The sequence below is a fragment of the Anarrhichthys ocellatus genome, unplaced genomic scaffold (assembly GCF_004355925.1).
Source record: "Anarrhichthys ocellatus isolate YVR2014 unplaced genomic scaffold, GSC_Weel_1.0 scaffold66, whole genome shotgun sequence".
Lineage (NCBI taxonomy): Eukaryota > Metazoa > Chordata > Actinopteri > Perciformes > Anarhichadidae > Anarrhichthys > Anarrhichthys ocellatus.
The window spans coordinates 1,529,565-1,547,489 of NW_022280096.1; the positions used below are offsets into that span (position 1 = coordinate 1,529,565).

At 41.6% G+C, this 17,925-nt stretch overlaps 1 protein-coding gene across 18 annotated transcripts in view; it reads right to left on the reverse strand.

Moving 5' to 3' along the window:
- The window catches only part of nrxn3b (neurexin 3b), a 389,076-nt gene that overhangs the window by 170,477 nt on the left and 200,674 nt on the right, over window positions 1–17,925 (reverse strand). For all 18 annotated transcript variants that reach the window (XR_004213678.1, XR_004213677.1, XR_004213676.1 and 15 more), the window contains 2 exons: window positions 16,584–17,022; window positions 12,898–13,281 (listed from right to left, as the gene is read on the reverse strand). Coding sequence is in view for 15 of the 18 variants with exons in the window: in XM_031872805.1 (XP_031728665.1) it covers window positions 12,898–13,281; window positions 16,584–17,022 (823 nt within the window). In the remaining 3 variants the exon portion in view is untranslated. The remainder of the gene's footprint in view (window positions 1–12,897; window positions 13,282–16,583; window positions 17,023–17,925) is intronic.

Sequence of the window (17,925 nt, forward strand, 5' to 3'; positions counted from 1 at the left end):
ACACACACACACACACACACACACACACACACACACACACACACACAATCTCACAGCTCATACTAGGAATGTATCTCTGCAGTGACATTTCAGAAGCTGAAGAGAAAAGAGGATTTCTTTGGTAGTTATTGCTATAATAGCTTGCAGGCGCTGTGGAGGTTGTCTTTAACATGTAAATGGTGTTCCTTGGTGCTCCTTAGTTCTCTACTGAAGGCCTTTCCTTTACTCTGGTAAAGGATCTGCATTCTGAAGGCAGCCGGTATCTGTTCCATCTGCACTCTCAATCTCAATATCAAGTCATAACAAAGGGAAGATCTCAAACTTTGTGCAGCCATCATCAGACTGTGTGTAAACTAAATACAGACCTCCCTGCATAGTTTGACATGGAGAGCCACTGACTGGCTGCTGTATTTGACAAGTTGGGAGTGAGAACAAGTTGGTCATGATGGGGTTAGCTCTTGGATTAAAAGAAGTGAAAGTAGTGAAAGTGACTGGCCATCATTGGCCTGAAATGGACCCCCCTATAATAATATTAAACTGATAATGCTTTCTTTCTGACCCTAAGTGTGCCCCATTTGGGCGCCTGGGAGCCTGGCCACAAAATTACAAAAGTGTGTTTGCCACGCTCCCAACCTGTGAGCGCTGGGTCCACAAACTTCATTTGAATTACACAATGGTTGATTGTGATTGGATAAAGAGCCAACATGTTAGTTACATTACAGCCAACATTCTATGACAGTAGTACCTGCTTTGACGTTACCACTTTATTACCATGGCACCTGAAAGTGTTGTTGTGCCCTCTACACTGGTGCCAGTGCGCCTCTTGTTTTCAGAGGCCCAGCATGCGCTACATATTTCAAGCAGTGTGTCAGAGCACCTTGACACATCTATTCTAAACTTAGCAGTCACTGTGACATCAGAGACGGTTTGACTGATACCTTTCAAGACCACGACGTCAAAATATAGCATTTTATTTTCCCATGAAAAAAAAAAATATATATATATATATATATTCATCATTGAGCTTGATATATGGCTACATATTCTTATTTATATTTTCTATAGGCCTGTCTATCACATCGCTTGTTGTTACAAACCTGAAACACAAAGTGAGCATTGTCTGTGTTGAGAAGACAGGTGATTTATCTTGCGGCATACACACATGTTGAATAGATAGATGATGGAGTGCCATTGTCTCACTGGTCACTGAAATTCCTCGACATATTATTGTCACTCTAAAATGAGTATGATATAATTTCATTATTGTAATGGTGAGCTGCCGATGCTTCAAATCTACCACCTGCAGGGCACCACGGAGGCGCCACAGAGGCACCACGATTTAGAGGATGCGAGTCAGTCACAGCGTCCACAGCCAGGGAGCCTGTACTGTGTGTGTGTATCGAACACTCACACGGTACATGTCAGAGGAAAAAGGAAATATCCCAATCCATCACATGTATATTTAACTTAATCCACTACATAAATATCTAAATGTAGGTTAGACAATTTTGTCAAGTCAAGAATAAAGCAAAATGACTTGACAAAGGGTGAGACATGCTGCTGTTAAATACGCTTTGAGGACTATCCTGCTCTACAGGGCTGATTGCTCAATTATTCTTCTCCATCTAATCTTCATTTTTAATTTGCTGTCCCCTTCTATTAAACACGTCCCTTTTGTATTTTCAACCTCACTGTCTTTTCTGCATGTTCCTCATGTTTCCCACTCTCCATTTTCACCCCCTCCCCCTTGTCCTGTGTATGTACTATGTGAGCTCTGGTCTGTTAGTCACGGTGGACCTTGAAGTGTCATTTTCTCTGTCTGCGGAGACAAATGTCCCAGCAAAAGGTGCTTATCACCAGTTTACGGTGAGAAAGTGGGGCTGGGACAACACAAGGGGGAGAGGGGGAGAAAGGTGAGAGAGGGTAGGCTTATTTTAACCATCATCCTTCCTTAGAAAAGAAAGGGAACTGGAGACATAAACACAGTACTCTGCTGTTTTCTATTAATTCAGCTGTCTGGTCGTGAGGCAAGAGGGAGATGAAACCATTTTCCCTCCAAGTGACAGAGCTGAATGCTTAATCATGATTCCTCAGCTTCTGGAGACGTCCTAACCCCTCCTCCTCTGCGTGGGTATCTACTTCATGATAGCACAGGAGAAGTATCTGGACAGGTCGTGTACTCAGACAGCTGCATGCTTATCAACCTGCAAGGCATGTTCCTTTATTCAATGTTACACAGAAGCTTGATGCTGCATGAATAACTCATCCTGTCAGACATAAATATGACAGAGACAGAGCCACAGCCATTCACAAGCTAATAATCATGTTTTAATATCATAAAAGCAGCACTGGCTCTCAAGCTCTATCTTACTTCTTCACTTCCTCTGATCAAAAGGCCATCTCCATTTTGGGTTTTACTGGTCCTGTGTCATGTTTGAATAACCTGCTGCTGTAACACAATCACTTTCCCATATATATGTATATATACAGCGGGTAAAATAAGTATTGAACACGTCACCATTTTTCTCAGTAAATATATTTCTAAAGGTGCTATTGACTTGAAATATTCACCAGATGTTGGTAACAACCCAACTAATCCACACATACAAAGAAATGCAAACAAATTAGTTCAGAAATTAAGTTATGTGCAATAAAATGGAATGACACATGGAAAAAGTATTGAACACGCTCACTGAAATTGATTAAATACTTCGTACAAAAGCCTTTGTTGGTAATGACAGCTTCAAGACGCCTCCTGTATGGAAAAACTAGTCGCATGCATTGCTCAGGTGTGGTTTTGGCCCATTCTTCCAAACAAACAGACTTCAAATCTTGAAGATTCCGTGGGCCTCTTCTATGAACTCTGATCTTTAGTTCTTTCCATAGATTTTCTATTGGATTCAAGTCAGGTGATCATCTGGGCCATTCTAGCAGCTTTATTGTATTTCTCTGAAACCATTTGAGCACTGTTGGGGCCATAATCCAGAAGTGGAAAGAACATCATTTCACCATAAACCGGCCACGACCAGGTGTTCCTCGCAAGATTTCTGACAGAGGAGTGAAAATAATTATCAGAAGAGTCGTCCAAGAGCCAAGGACCACTTGTGGAGAGCTTCAGAAAGACCTGGAATTAGCAGGTACAATAGTTTCAAAGACTCCACTGCTGAAGAAAAAGCATGTTGAAGCTCGTTTAAAGTTTGCTGCACATTTAGACAAGCCTGTGAAATACTGGAGAATATAGTTTGGTCAGATGGGACCAAGATTGAACTCTTTGGATGCCATAATACACAGCATGTTTGGAGGTCAAATGGCACTGCACATCACCCCAAAAACACCAAACCAACAGTGAAGTTTGGAGGTGGGAGCATCATGGTGTGGGGCTGTTTTTCAGCATACGACACTGGCAAACTTCATATGATTGAAGGAAGGATGAATGGAAAAATTTACCGAGACATTCTTGATAAAAATCTGCTCCCATCTACCAGGATGATGAAGATGAAACGAGGGTGGACATTTCACACAGCCAAGGAAACTCTCAATTGGTTTCAGATAAATAAAATAAAGCTGCTAGAATGGCCCAGATGATCACCTGACTTGAATCCAACAGAAAATCTAGGGAAATAACTAAAGATCAGAGTTCATAGAAGAGGCCCACGGAACCTTGAAGATTTGAAGTCTGTTTGTTTGGAAGAATGGGCCAAAACCACACCTGAGCGATGCATGCGCCTAGTTTTTCCATACAGGAGGCGTCTTGAAGCTGTCATTACCAACAAAGGCTTTCGTACGAAGTATTTAATCAATTTCAGTGAGCGTGTTCAATACTTTTTCCCTGTGGCATTCCATTTTTTTACACATAACTTAATTTCTGAACTAATTTGTTTGCATTTCTTTGTATGTAAACTCAAGGTCACTCACTTAGTTACACAAAAAGCTTTCAGCTGTTTACCATGACCTTCTTCAGCAAGTGTTTTCACATAGGATTACAGCCAACGAGTTTAGAAATAGCTCAGTGGGTGGACCTTGAGTTTAGAAGGTTTATCACATTTAATAAAATGTGTTGGAAATCAGACTGACCTTAGTTACAGACTGTGTCAAGCAGCAGTTCTCTGTTCACTGAAACCCTGTGGTTTAGAAATACCTTTCAGGTGTAATGTTCATACAAGTAGTCCCACTTGTTCATACTAGTTGCTCTGCATTTTAAGACAACTAGATTGAAGATAGCAACTGGAAGATTTCGTGCCTGGTTCCTGTACCAAAGAAGACGACTCCATCTGGCCTCAATGACTACCCACCGGTTGCCCTCACATCACATGTGATGAAGGAGAGGCTGGTCCAGGCCCACCTCCCACCGCAGGTGAAATCCTCCTGATACACACACAGCATCAGGTGCGACTGTGTCTATATGCTTTACTTTTAAATTTACATTTTTATTCTATCCCAGAAATCTAAAGCAAAGGCAACATTATATCCTAAATAATGCAACTGTTTCCCATCTGAGGTTTGAGGCTTGGTTTCTTGTGTAAATTGTTTTTGTTCATTTAAGCTTGACAACATAAAGTGTCTCTTCAAAATGTTGCTGTTTCAAATGAAATATGGAGAAAATATGAGAGTAAAATTGGTGTGCAACAGCATTGTACTGATTAGTACAGTACATGTACACGGTGTGGTTTGACAACTGACTTTAGAGCAGTTGAAATTATTTTTTTGGACGGTTGCAAAGAAAAAAGAGCCAGAATCTTTGTAGACCAACTGCTATAATCAAACAACAAAGGGATCTATAACTGTCAATATGGATCATCAATGATCGGCAATTAATATCTGGAGCAAAAAAACATGATCAGGGATCTCTAAACTTTTTCTCCCTTTTTTCTTTTGTCCTGATCTGACCCCTGATCCGACCCCTGATCCAACCCGTGATCCAACCCGTGACTGAACAGTGAAACGATCTGAATGGTGAGTTTTATGATCCGTTGCACCACTATAAAGCACTGATACATATTCACAATGACAGAAGAAAAAAGCATTTTATAATGACTCATAAGGTCAAGGATCATAATACTGCATAATTGCTTGTCACTGACTTTGAATGATCATATTATTTGAAATACATGATCTCTTTATGATGAATTATTATGACTGAATGCTTTATAATGTGGTTATAAGTTACTCTAAGTGATCATTGTTCACTTTAAAGGGAAACATTAATTTCAGAACATTTTGTGTGTTGTTGATTAGGTTCAATGATATCTATGTAAATCATACAATGCCCATTTAGGATAATGTATAATCACATTATTATTATTATAAAAGTGATTATAAAAGATTATAGTTACAACTCTGGGCTTTACAGATCCTTGCAAAAAGAAAAATGTCTGTAAGTGAACAGCAGTTATGAAGTATTATGATACTTATAGGTCATTATAAAATGCTTTATAATATGTTATATTGTTGTCAATCATTATGAATATATATATATATATATATGAGTTATTATAACTATAGAGCAGATTGTAACACATAAGTATGTTTATAATGCGTCAGAGAAATTGTGACCATAATGATGAACAGCGTATCACAGTGGGTGCAGAGATGGTGCACTGGGAGATCCCAGAGATTTGGGATGAAATGTTTCTCATATTTCTGACCGTGTTCCCATAATGCCTCCATACTGTCTAATCATAAGAATAGACTAATCATTATGCACAACACAATGCATGCAGCATATGAAGGCCTTGTTGAACCAGTAAGGTTCATCCGGTGGTGATGTCATACTTTACGGGCTCGTAGCACAGAAGTGTAGCTCTGTCATGATGCTCTCTCCTTCAGATTCATGATAGCATGTCTCTTGTCCTTTGCAGTAGGAAAAGTGTATCTGCCACCACAGATACATAGTCAATAGTAAATCATCTGCAAAAAGCACTGCTTTTTTCAGGCATAACCCAAAAATAATATTATGGGATTCTATATAGCAAGGTGGCAGCCATCAATGTCATCCAATCTCTGCTCTGCAATTACTACCTATGATTAAGCTGTAAAAGCCATGTGGTAACCTATTATTTCACTGCCACCATGAACATCGAGTGAAATGAGCAGGTAATTGCATGATGTGTGTGTGTGTGTGTGTGTGTGTGTGTGTGTGTGTGTGTGTGTGTGCGTGTGTGTGAGAACCGCTGTAATTGATTAAGACGTGTGTGAGTTTAGGCAAAACTTAATAATAAGCACAAAAAAAAAGAAAATACTTTTTTTCCTTCTAAATGCTAGCATGAGAAGCATAACCATTCGTAAATCCTTATGATCATGCAATCATTCAAATTAATATTTACTTTATTTGGAACAAAAATAAAATGATTTGCAGTTGAAGCAGTGAGAACATTAAGAAAGAGGAACACAGCAGTACAATGAGCTACGTCACCACTGATCTGTGGTGGAAACACTTCCAGCCATCAGCTCAGGCCCAGAGCCATCACTGGATCCAGTGACAGTAGGGAAACACAGGCACTTACTGTACCTGGGCGGTGGCATCTTGTCAGAGAAAATACAATATGCATTAGACACAATCCAATCTGTCCCCAGTGGACTGGTGTGTGTGTGTGGTCCTGACTGTGTATCTGTATCTGTGTGTGTGTGTGTGTGTGTGTGTGTGTGTGTGTGTGTGTGTGTATGTCGATGCAGCAGAAAGACAGAAAGAGGAGAGTCTCAGTGGGATGGCTGGGCTGGCACACCGTCAGACAAACACACTTCATTACAGGCCTATTTACCTGATAAACTGGGCTATTCATCAGCTGCACAGCACTCTGCAACACACGGCTGTCAGCAACACCCCGGCTCCCTAAAAGCTCCCTCCCACACCCACACAAGCAGACCCACATGCGGTTTACAAACACAAAGCTGGACTCACTGACGGTTTGAATGGATGAGTGGCTCGCTCAGTCGAGGCAGCGCGTGTGAACTTGGTCTCTCGCCAGAGTCAGCCGACAACATCAAATGCACCCCCCTGTAGTCTCGAATTAATGTCACCTCTTGCAAGTTAGACTCAAATACGACCTGAATGATCTGTTGTACTGGAGTTTTCCTTATGGGGAATAACATTTGGATAACCCTTTCATGTAATGGAATGTAACAATCAAAAGGGAATAAAGCCTTGAGCTGCCTCCCAAAGAAGAGAGAGAGGACACAGCCCATCTTCAAACATTATCATTACAGGAGGCTAATGATTTCCTCTCTCTTTGCGCTTTGTGGAACTGACTGCAGGCTATTTGAGAGAAAAATCATTTTCCAGAATCACTTTTTAAAGTACTTCTCCGAACTAAACCTGTAGGCCTGATTCAGCCCAATTAGACAAATCCCACGCAGCTGGAGTGCTAAGTAAGATAAATAACCTTTGCACACAGCAGAGGACAACAACATCAGGTTACAGAAATACAAGCAAAACATATCAATTCCACAAGCCTTATCATCTGAAGGGTGTGTGAGGGCCAACATGTTCCCTCAAATACATGTGCCCAGTATCTTCCTTTCTTCTCCTCGCCATGTCTGCCTGTTGGAGCTGCACCGAGCCAAGCCCTATCCCAACTCATCACAGGTAGGGCTACACTCCCGGTCACAACCCAGATGAGGGGGGTCTATCAGGGCCAGGGCCCCGGCATCCTACACTTGCATTGGCACTGCCTGGCTAGTGCGAACACACACACACACACACACACACACACACGTTGGTGTTGGCAGTCATTATAAAAAGCGTTCTCAGTCCTGTGAATGGATGCAAACCTACACAGGGTCCAGAAACAGGAACATATGTTGGCACAAAAAGAGCCAACGTGATGATATGTGATGATATCCATTGCTTTTTCACATCATATTCAGAACATGCACTTCCATAACACACGTACACACACACACACAGTGGCTGGCTCCCATGCTGGCACTGCATCTGTTTCTGTGATAGCACGGCAGACCTCTGATCACAGGTGCTGTCGTGTCTCATGGGCGAGGTTAAAGAAGACATGCCAAACAGAGGGAGAATGTGACAGAGAGGAGGAGAGGGAGACCCAGAAAGTTAAAAAAGAGAACGATTTCAAGACAGCAAATGAAAAGGAGACACAGAGTAAGGGGGAAAAAGCAGAGATAAGAGACAGAAATGATGTGTAAACTAAACCTGGCACAGATAGCAGGCAGAAAACAGAGCAGACAGGAGCGCTGTTGTCTGTTAGTTGTCGACTGGTAAGATCTTTGATCTCCTCAAACAGTCTGAAATATCTGTCAGCTTGTATTTTCGTTCTGGTAAACAGAGCAAGAACACTGCTAGCTTCTTTAACTCCCAGTGGGAAAGAAGGAATTACACAGAGCAGCGTGCTCTGTTCAATACAAATATGATGAAATCATCTGGAGAATTTCATTTCTCATGATTCCATTATTTGAGTTCCAAAAATACCATTTAGTGTGAGTAAGCTGAAACCACTTCCACGAGGGCTTTCTCAACTTGTAAAAAACAACAGTGGCACATGAGGAGCACTATTTGCATCTAGACTGTTAAATGTGCTCCAAGTAATGTCACCGAAAGCTTGAGAAGGCTGCTAACTCTTTCTTGGTATTCACTAAAGTAAAGTGGGACTAATAACAATATGCTGTTTTTATACTCTGAGTAATTAGAAGAGAATTACAAAACATTCCAATTATCTGAGCATTGTATAATACAGCACAGTTTAATAGTGAGATCACAAGTCCCACAACGAAAGCCTCTAAATTTCACATTACTTATTTAGATTTGCCATATTTTATTTATTGAAGTGTTGCTTTATAAATTCTGCAAATAGCCTCCCCCAACATGTAGCTCTAAATTATTTTCAAAGCCTTCTGTACAAGGCCAGGAATACAAATGTAGTGGAGAAATGGAAAATCCTTATTTTGTTGGCTCAAAAGTATTCAAATATATAAATAAATATGTATATGTATATACTCTGTAAAGCCTGTATTGGAATAAGCCAATTAAATACCCACTATGTATAATTAGTCATTTCACAATGAAAGCTCTGCCAAAGTTGCTGAAACTCCCAAAGTCTCAGAGATAACCTCGTCGTATTAAAGGGTAGGTTTGTACAAATCCCAGACAAATACAGTGGTATTTAAATTACAGTACAAATATACAACTTAAAAATCAGACATGGAGGGTGCAGTAGAGTAGCCTATTGCCCTAAATAATACATGTATGCATGTTACAGACTTTCCATGTTTTCCAAATCGCCTTTGCAGTTTGGAACTTGTTTCAGGCACACAGGAAGTGACAAAACAAATGCAACAGCAAAAGCTAAGTATCTTAAAAGTGGACTTTATGGCAGAACACTTGTATTGGATTGCCTTCTATTGCACAGGTGTACCTAATACAACGGCTGCTATAGAGATAACCTTGGTTTTGCAGATATGAGAGCTCCTTGACTTCAGGAGTTTACTTAGAAATGATGATGCAATGTGACAAATGCCTCCCAAGAAAATCCATTTGAAGTAAATAACATCACAAAAAAGTGTATGCTGAAACAAATTGTTACACTTCTTATTGCACTTCTGTCTGTCTTAAATTATTTTAAGACAGACAGAAGAGCGTATTTACATTCTAGCATGAAGTCACCAGTAAAGGCCAATCATTGTAATGTAAATGTCTAACCTTTGTTAGGCTCCGGGGAGAGCGCTGATCTCTATCATTTCACCCCTTGCCTCATCATACGAGCACACTTCTCTGTTGTACCGTATAGCGAGCTGCAGAAGATCAATAGCTAGTGCCATGTGTGAATACATCTCAGTGGCTCTTTGATAGTCACTAGGGAGCTCCAGAGGCGGCTTAAAAGCACGGAGGAGAGGGAAAATAAATGGTTCTACCAGCATGACTAATACAATTCCATTCATTGCAACATGTTGCAAATTCTTTTTGAGAAAAGAAACAAAGACCACATTGTTTCAAGCCCAACATTTCAAATCAAATCGATTTCTTCATCTCAAGGGCGAACGCTTCCGAAGCAGACAACAATTAGCTTCAACAATATTCTGCTGTGAACTGGAATCTGAGTAATCACTAGAGAATGTAGACGCTAATGGAATCAGACTCATTTGTAATTCAGTGTGCAACATCCAGACCTTGTGCTATCTGCAGATGATGCTGTCTCCCTGGTTTAACCAGACGTGACCTCCCATTTGCAGATTGCAGCTGAGGGTCAAACAGTGAGAATGACGGCAGGAAAAAGGTGGGCTGCTCAGCTCAGGAGAGCTGCTGAGATAAAGCAGGTCTTTCATGCGAACAGAAACGGTACAGAGGGCTGATTTCACTGTGGTGGAGAACAGGGTGGTATGCTTTGGGAATAAAAGGATGGCTGACACTAGCAGCCACAGTCCTCCACAGGGCGGTCGGCCCCGCTCTCCGTGACAGAGAGAGAGCGGCACGGCAAACTGAGAGGGCTCTCGTATCGAGCTGCTGTGCCTTCGCACTGACCGGCGCTCTAGCTGAGGTGGTTCAGACCCGACCACAGAGCTGACCCACAACACTCCGGAGGGAGGACTGGTCCCCCAGAAGAAGGCAGAGCATCTAGGCTGCCCTGTCCACACCGTTACAACTGAAAAGATGAGGCCCAAAGGATGCTAAAATATATCAAATGAACAACAAATTCCCATCTAAAACTTTACTACAATGATGAGAGCTTTACCTGAGGGTTGATCTTATGACCCTTTGGAGGCTGCTGACCCCTAAATTAAGAACCACGGGGCTACACCACCTAACTGTATATAAAGTAGTGCAAGTAGTGCAACAGATCCTCAATGTATGGTTAATGAAAATGATTTCTCATTTCTCGTGCGTTCTTCTACAAATGTCTAACCTACTTTAGATTTAGATTTAGAAAAAGACTATGGATTGGGTTCAAATAAGTATATTTGTTAAGTAAAATAACAAAGTTTGTTAGTTAAGTACGTAAGTTGGTCAAATAAGTCAATTTAACTTTAGGTTTCACACGGGACACAAGCGGCGGTCTCCTGGGTCAAAGCCCTGTTTGTGTTGGACTCATCCATCCACCGCGACCTCCTCCCTATGCACACTGCATCACCTGAATTCAGCAGCCCTGCATGTCCTGGGTCAGGACTATCTGGGCTAGATACCAACTACGGAGCATTACTTTGTGGTGGTATCAATAGTTACAGCCTGAGTAGTGAAAGTAGCTCCACCACAGTAAGATGCTGCTTACACAGTGATGCATCAGTATCAAAAATAAATCATATAATGTAATAATATGTCAGTCACAAAGGGGATTGTTCTGCAGAACAAGTACTTGTGATACTTTAATTACAATATACTGGTGCTGCTCTTGGACTGCTACTTAACTAGGATTTTGAATGAAGTACTTTTACTTGTAATGGAGTATTTTTACATTGTTGTACTGGTACTTGTACTTAAGTAAAGGTTATGAGTACTCCTTCCAGTAATGATACATAGTATTCCCCATGACCTTAAACTAAATGATTGTTAATTAATTTTCTGATTATGGACTACACAACTAGTATTCATGACAGCATCAGCATCAGCTCACACCACACCTCAAGTCTCACTGTGTGGAGTAAAGATGTACTGCTGAACAGACTGAAGCTTAGCTCCAGAGCTGAGGTCTCTTGGTGCTCACTGAATGCAGAGATAGGACGTTCAGAGATCGATGTGGGGGAGGCAGCCAAACAGGACAGAGAGGAAGAAGAAAGAGTGGATGGAGCGCTGGGGACAGACGACAACGTGTTGTTATTGTGGGTAGAAGGTCAGCGAGGCAGATTGGCTGGCTTTGAGTGTTTCCTAGTACACCACTATCTTCTCCCCTTTGTGCTGATACACCGGCACGGGAGTGCAACTGGAATAGATAGTAACGGTCCTGCTAAGACGAGGTTAACTCCATCAGACAGCAGCAGCTTCCTAACTGGGCTCCCACTGGAAGTTTAGCTCTTTCACAACATGTACTCTACATCACATACATTCTACATGAGCTTCATTATTTAGGGTACATTAACGAGACAGGAGGGACATGTCTCAGTCTTTAACAGTCTTTCTCAATGTAAGGTACATGTAGGTTCTGATTCTTCTTTAATCATTAACAACACCTTATCATCCCACTGGCCTATAGTCACACACTGCGGGATGTAACAAGCTACTCTCCAGATACTCATTATTCCTCCTAAAGTATGTTTCTCTACACACCTCAAGTTCTTAGGAGAGTACTTAAAGCCCTGTACTGAACGCCCAAAAATCTCTGTGAAATAGTGAAAAAGTGAAGGACAATCTCAACATAGTCTCCCACAGCTCGGAGTGTCCCTATCTCCGCCGTCTCATAAAAGCTTAATGTGTCCAAGCTTTTCAAATCCAGACAAGGAGAGACCAATGCACCAGCAGAACCTTCCCCAACACAAAAACAGGCTTCACAGAAAAGTGAAATCCTATTAAATCTTTCAGCAAAGCTTCCATAAACATTGTGAGGGAAGTGTCCCAAGTCACACGTCCATTTGTCTGCTAAAACAGAAGCATTGTCCACTTTGCCTGGAGTAGCTATTGTTAGCACACATAGGCTACATCACTACCACTTCAGAACCATCTTTAGCATGCCAGAAAAGATACAGCAACTTTATAATAACTACTCATTTAACAATCGTCAACATCATGCATCATGTAACCTACACAAACATATTGATAGAAGGTGAGACAGCACTGCACTGACCAAATAGATTAGCACATAAAAGGAGTACAGCTGCTGTGCCCTCTTTAAAAAGTCCTTTACTAAAAAATCAATAAGCCTTCTGACAAACCCAATACGGTTTTAAAATGATTACAATACGAGAGAAAAGACATTCACCAGAGAGAGGTTACTGATTGGACAGAGGGCTCACCTCTCTCACAGGTGCTATCCCAGAAGCCGGTTCCAGTGCAGTCACAGACGAAGCGGTTCCATCCCTCCTTGCATGCGCCGTTGTTCTTGCAGGGGTTGCTGTCGCACTGTTTCCCCGTCACCTTACTGCACGAGGACTTGATGCCGGTCACGTTCTGGGACTGAGCTATCTGCCGGATGTCCTTGCTGCGTCCGTCGATGAACAGATCCCGGACGCAGCCCACATATCCGTAGTTCAGCATAGCGGTCCAGAGCTCAGTGGGGAGCACCAGGCCCACCCGGCTGTCAGGCAGACCACCCAGATAAAGGTCCCCCTCCAGGTCCAAGATCTCATTCTCCCCGCTGGCTGTGAAAGGGGATCGACGGCTGTTTACTGAGATGATGCCTGGAGAAAGAGAAATCCATTATTAAATACTGGCATACATAAATGTGGATGTCAACATGTCCAGTAATGTACTCCTATCATATGCTTTTAAAAAAGACTGCTGGGGAGTGAGATATGATCACTTGTGTCTTGTTGTGCCATGTTCTACTAGTTCAGTGAGCTGCCATATTTCACTCACTGGAGTCCATGAAATAACAGAAACTCCACTGAATGACATTAAATGCCCTCAATGTGGCACGACTCCAAAAATGATATTTTAAGACTTTTAATAATTACATTCTCAATCTAATTGTGTGACTGACATACGCTTTTTTTTGTTCATCAAAGAAGACTTAAGTTAAAGACGGATTTTTGGTAATTTTGCAAAAGAAAGCTCTTAGGAATCGGAGGTGCTGGTGAACATGAGCAGCAAAGCTGCAAGAAGAGGCTGACAGAAACAGCTACACCACCTTAGTCTGTGCTAGGATGTGGTCTGAGTAGTGGAGGTGCAAACCTATGCTTGGCAGCCAAAACTGTGCTGATCATCATCTACAGGGGAACTCTATTTGAGTCATAAAAATGACCCGATAGGGGCCAGGAAAACAAAAATCACTCACCCAGCAAAAACTCAAGGTCAAGGACAAAGTGCCCTTGACCACACAGGAGACAATAATAAGACACATGTACAGGTGTGTTCCATGGGGCACTTGTATATGTTTTCTTACATCCATTGAACCCCAAATTAAGTTAGATCAGATTTGACAAGGTTTACAAATGTAAAAAATCAAAGAGACTCATTTACTTTTAGTGCACACTTACGTTGTCAGCTAGTTAGAATAGAATAGAATAAATATAATTCCAGTACTGCCTGTGTAAGGTAAAGGTCTTATACTCCAAACATACCAAATCATTAGACAGCCAGACTCTATCAACACTGCTTCACTGAGCATTTTACTTCATATCCATCACATATTATTTGATCAAATGGTTTAGTTCATAATTTTTCTCCCCACCGAGAGCCAAAATAACCAAAAAAGAACATTGGTTGGTTGGTTGGATGTAGATATTAAACTGAATAAGGGGGAACACTGCACCGGTTCCCTCCTGCGGGTCTCGGGAGAACCCGGATTGGAAGTTTAGCTGTGGACCACCCCCCTCCGATGGGTCTGGGGGTGGCCCACTGCACTGAGCCCAACATGTCTCATTTTACCCGTTTTTTGAAATGTTACATTGCACCAACACCAAAACTACTGCACAGGGTTGGAAAAAGAAAAGAAAGAAGACAAAAGAAAAGTGGATGTCACTTCAGTTCCATAAGTACGACAACTGTAAAGAAAGGAAAGGGGAGGGACACAGCGCCTGATCGCAGGCGAGATATGTGACACAAGAGCAGATGATTATTTGATATCAGAAAAATGCAGCACACTGACAACACTGCCATTGTATTGACCAGACATAATATACCGTGGACCTGCAGATGGGCAACCAGCGCTGGACCCGTCCATATGAGTCAGCTGTTTGTCGCACTACAGAATCCAGTCTGCATTGTCATTCATCCACTTCACTGACAAACCAGAGAATTGTAGAGTAGCAGTAGGCTTCATGGTCATAGAAAGTTCTGTTTACTCTTCAGGATTTATCCCGTCGGAAAATGATACTTGTGCGATATTCACCTTGCAGTCAGACGGAGAGATTCTGGCTGGAGATCTTTGTGGACAAGGGATTTAATTCACTTGCAACTCCTATTAACATTTCACTCGAGCCGCAAGTGTGATTATGCCTGTTTTTAACCATCCCTCAGTCTGGTATCCTTATATCTGTCTCATTCCTCTTTTTCCCGGTGAAAATCCTTCTTTCTGCTCTGCTATCGCACTGGGGGCTGTGCTGGTGATTAATCAAAGCAGCGAGCTCTGACACACGGCTAAATTGGCTGCTCTAACCTGATATATAACACGGGCTGTAGCTCCGACTAACACACCCTGGTTCTCTGGAGGATCCCACCCTAATGCAGAGATTGTGTTGGGTTTTGGAGCTCAAGGCATCAGAAGTTTCTAACCCTTTTCTCTAATATAATCTTCTTCCAATACTTTCTGTGTATTTGGCCATGTTTTGAGGTCAGAGGACATAGAGATGGAAGCGAGGGAAACAGTCAGTAGCTATCTAGAGAGAAGTATGACTTCATCCCCGGCTATAAATCATCACTGAAATGAATATATTGAGGAGGTTTACGTCTTCCTGTGGTTGTGATGCAGGAAAAGCTGATACAAGCAGTAACACGATTACAACTTACAGCTGGTGCAGTTCCACTGTGACAGCTACAGTCAGTCTGCAGTGTTATCGTTATTCTAGGGGGTTTTCTTCATTCTAATTTCCATTAATCGAAACTATTTCAGTAGATCAAAACCAGTTCATAATTATTATTAATGTTGTAGAATGGTAATGGTGCAAGTTTGTGAAAATGCATACAAGTGAAAGTAAAAATGATTTCCTATTTCCTAATTTATTTAGAGGGAAAAATTTGAATAACAATTAGTCATTTAATTTGTCAATTCATAAAAAATTAATAAATAGCAGTTTTGAAAGATATGTATACTTTTTTGAAAGATGTGTATATATATATATATATATATATATATATATATACGTATATATATACACACACATATATATATATTTCAAGCCAGTTATCAAGTAAGCAGATCTGTGAGGATGCACATGTCATATTTACAATGTTCACTATTTAGCACTAAACCCAAAGTACAGCTAAAAGGCCAAAAGTATTTATTCTTTACAAGAATAACCCTATAACCCTAACCCTATATTTATGATATTTTAGAGACCTAGTTACCTGATATTACAAATAATAAATGAATTGTAGAATTTAAATTTTTGTCAACAAAATGAAGGTTTACAATTTGAAACGATGAACAATAATATATAAGAATGTCAGCACACATACTGCAGTCACTCCTTCACTTTCAGGATATATGGTACAGGAGCGAACCTTTATTTCTCTCGGTTTGATTACTCTGTCCTCGTTTGTTAGCCGCCTTGTCAGCTCTGTCTATGAATTCATGTACAGTCAAATGTCAAAGGAGTTCAGAGAGAAATGTGACGTAACGAGAGCCCACTGCACCGTGCTGATCACAGTTCAATAAGCTGTGACAGTGATGAACAGAAATGAAGTTTATATTTCTACTGTTGGTAAACTGTGTCACTAACAGTTCATTGTAGTAAATCAGTGAAGTTTCAGTTCGGACTACATCAAAATGAAAACAACAGTTCAGGTTTTTCACGACCTTCTCTTACGCTTCCATCCTTACCCGAGCGACCATCCCTCTGGATGTCCACATGGTGCCAGGCGCCATCATTGACCTTAGCCTGTGTGGCCTTGACCTTGATGGTGCCGGAGCCCATGTCCAGCAGCAGGTACAGTCCTCCGTCCAGCAGTTCCACCGCAAAGAAGTCCACCTTGTTGTTCTTCTGCCCCTTTGCGTCCCTCCGGTCCTGGGGCTTGCCGTGGGTGAAGAGTATCAACCCGTTGGGTTCGGAGGTGCGAAAATCAAACGAGATGGAACCCACGCGTTTGGTGTTCCATTTGGGCAAGGCCAGGTAGGAGTCTGGCGTCTCGAAGTTGATGGGGTCGAGGGTGGGAACGTTTTCACACTTAAACACCACATCGCCCTGGAGTTTCATCTTGGGGTCCACGATGCGGGCGAGGCGAGACAGTTCCAGCCGGATATCATTGTTCTTGTACACCACCTGGGGAAGAAATACATATGTTTGAGACTCACATATGTGTGCATAGTAAATACATGATGATTATACCTGAGTGGGATTTGTGTCTTAGAGGGTTTTCTTTTCAATTAGTTTTTTTCACAACAGTAGGGGATGATTTGCCAGTGCAGTAATGGTTGAAAACATATTTATTTCCATGTGAATGAATTGCACTCCATTGCAATCTGTAATATCATCGCATCACACTCTGGTAATATTAGATATTGCTGATTCGAGGACAGTTGGGTCGATAAAACTAATATCTTTTAAGGCGTGTGTGGCCCAATTTGTTTGTCATTTTCTATTTCAACTCCAATTTCTCCAAGATGAAAAGGAGATTGTACACAAATGCATCACTGTATTTTCGTTAGATTGAACACCTGCCGACTGAGCATGAAGTGTGAGAAGTGATGGCTAGATTATCAGTGAGTAATTCCCTGTAATGTTCAAAAACAGCAGTCTCCATGAACATGGGGTGTATCTGTGACCCTGTGAGAATATACCCAATATTATACCGACTCACCCACAATAAATGTGCTCCCACCCCCTAATCCACAGAAGGAGAAAGCAGCCCCACATGATAGTTAAATGCAACAGAATACCACAGAAAAGGAGAGTTGAATATTGTCAATTGGAATCCCTTGAGGCGGAAAATTAATGTTTCTTTTTTTTTTCCTTTCTGGAATATAGGGCAACACTGTTAGAGGGAGCACAGCTGTCAGCAAACAGATTTTACTGCTGTGGGATTACCAATAATCCTTGAAGATTTGACAGTAAATCAACACAGGTGACCCGAACGCCGTGGAGGACTGAGGAGAGGGGGAGAGAGAGAGAGAGACCAGGGGAGAGAGAGCCGAGCTGGTGGGAGTAAGGGGAGAGAAGAAACTG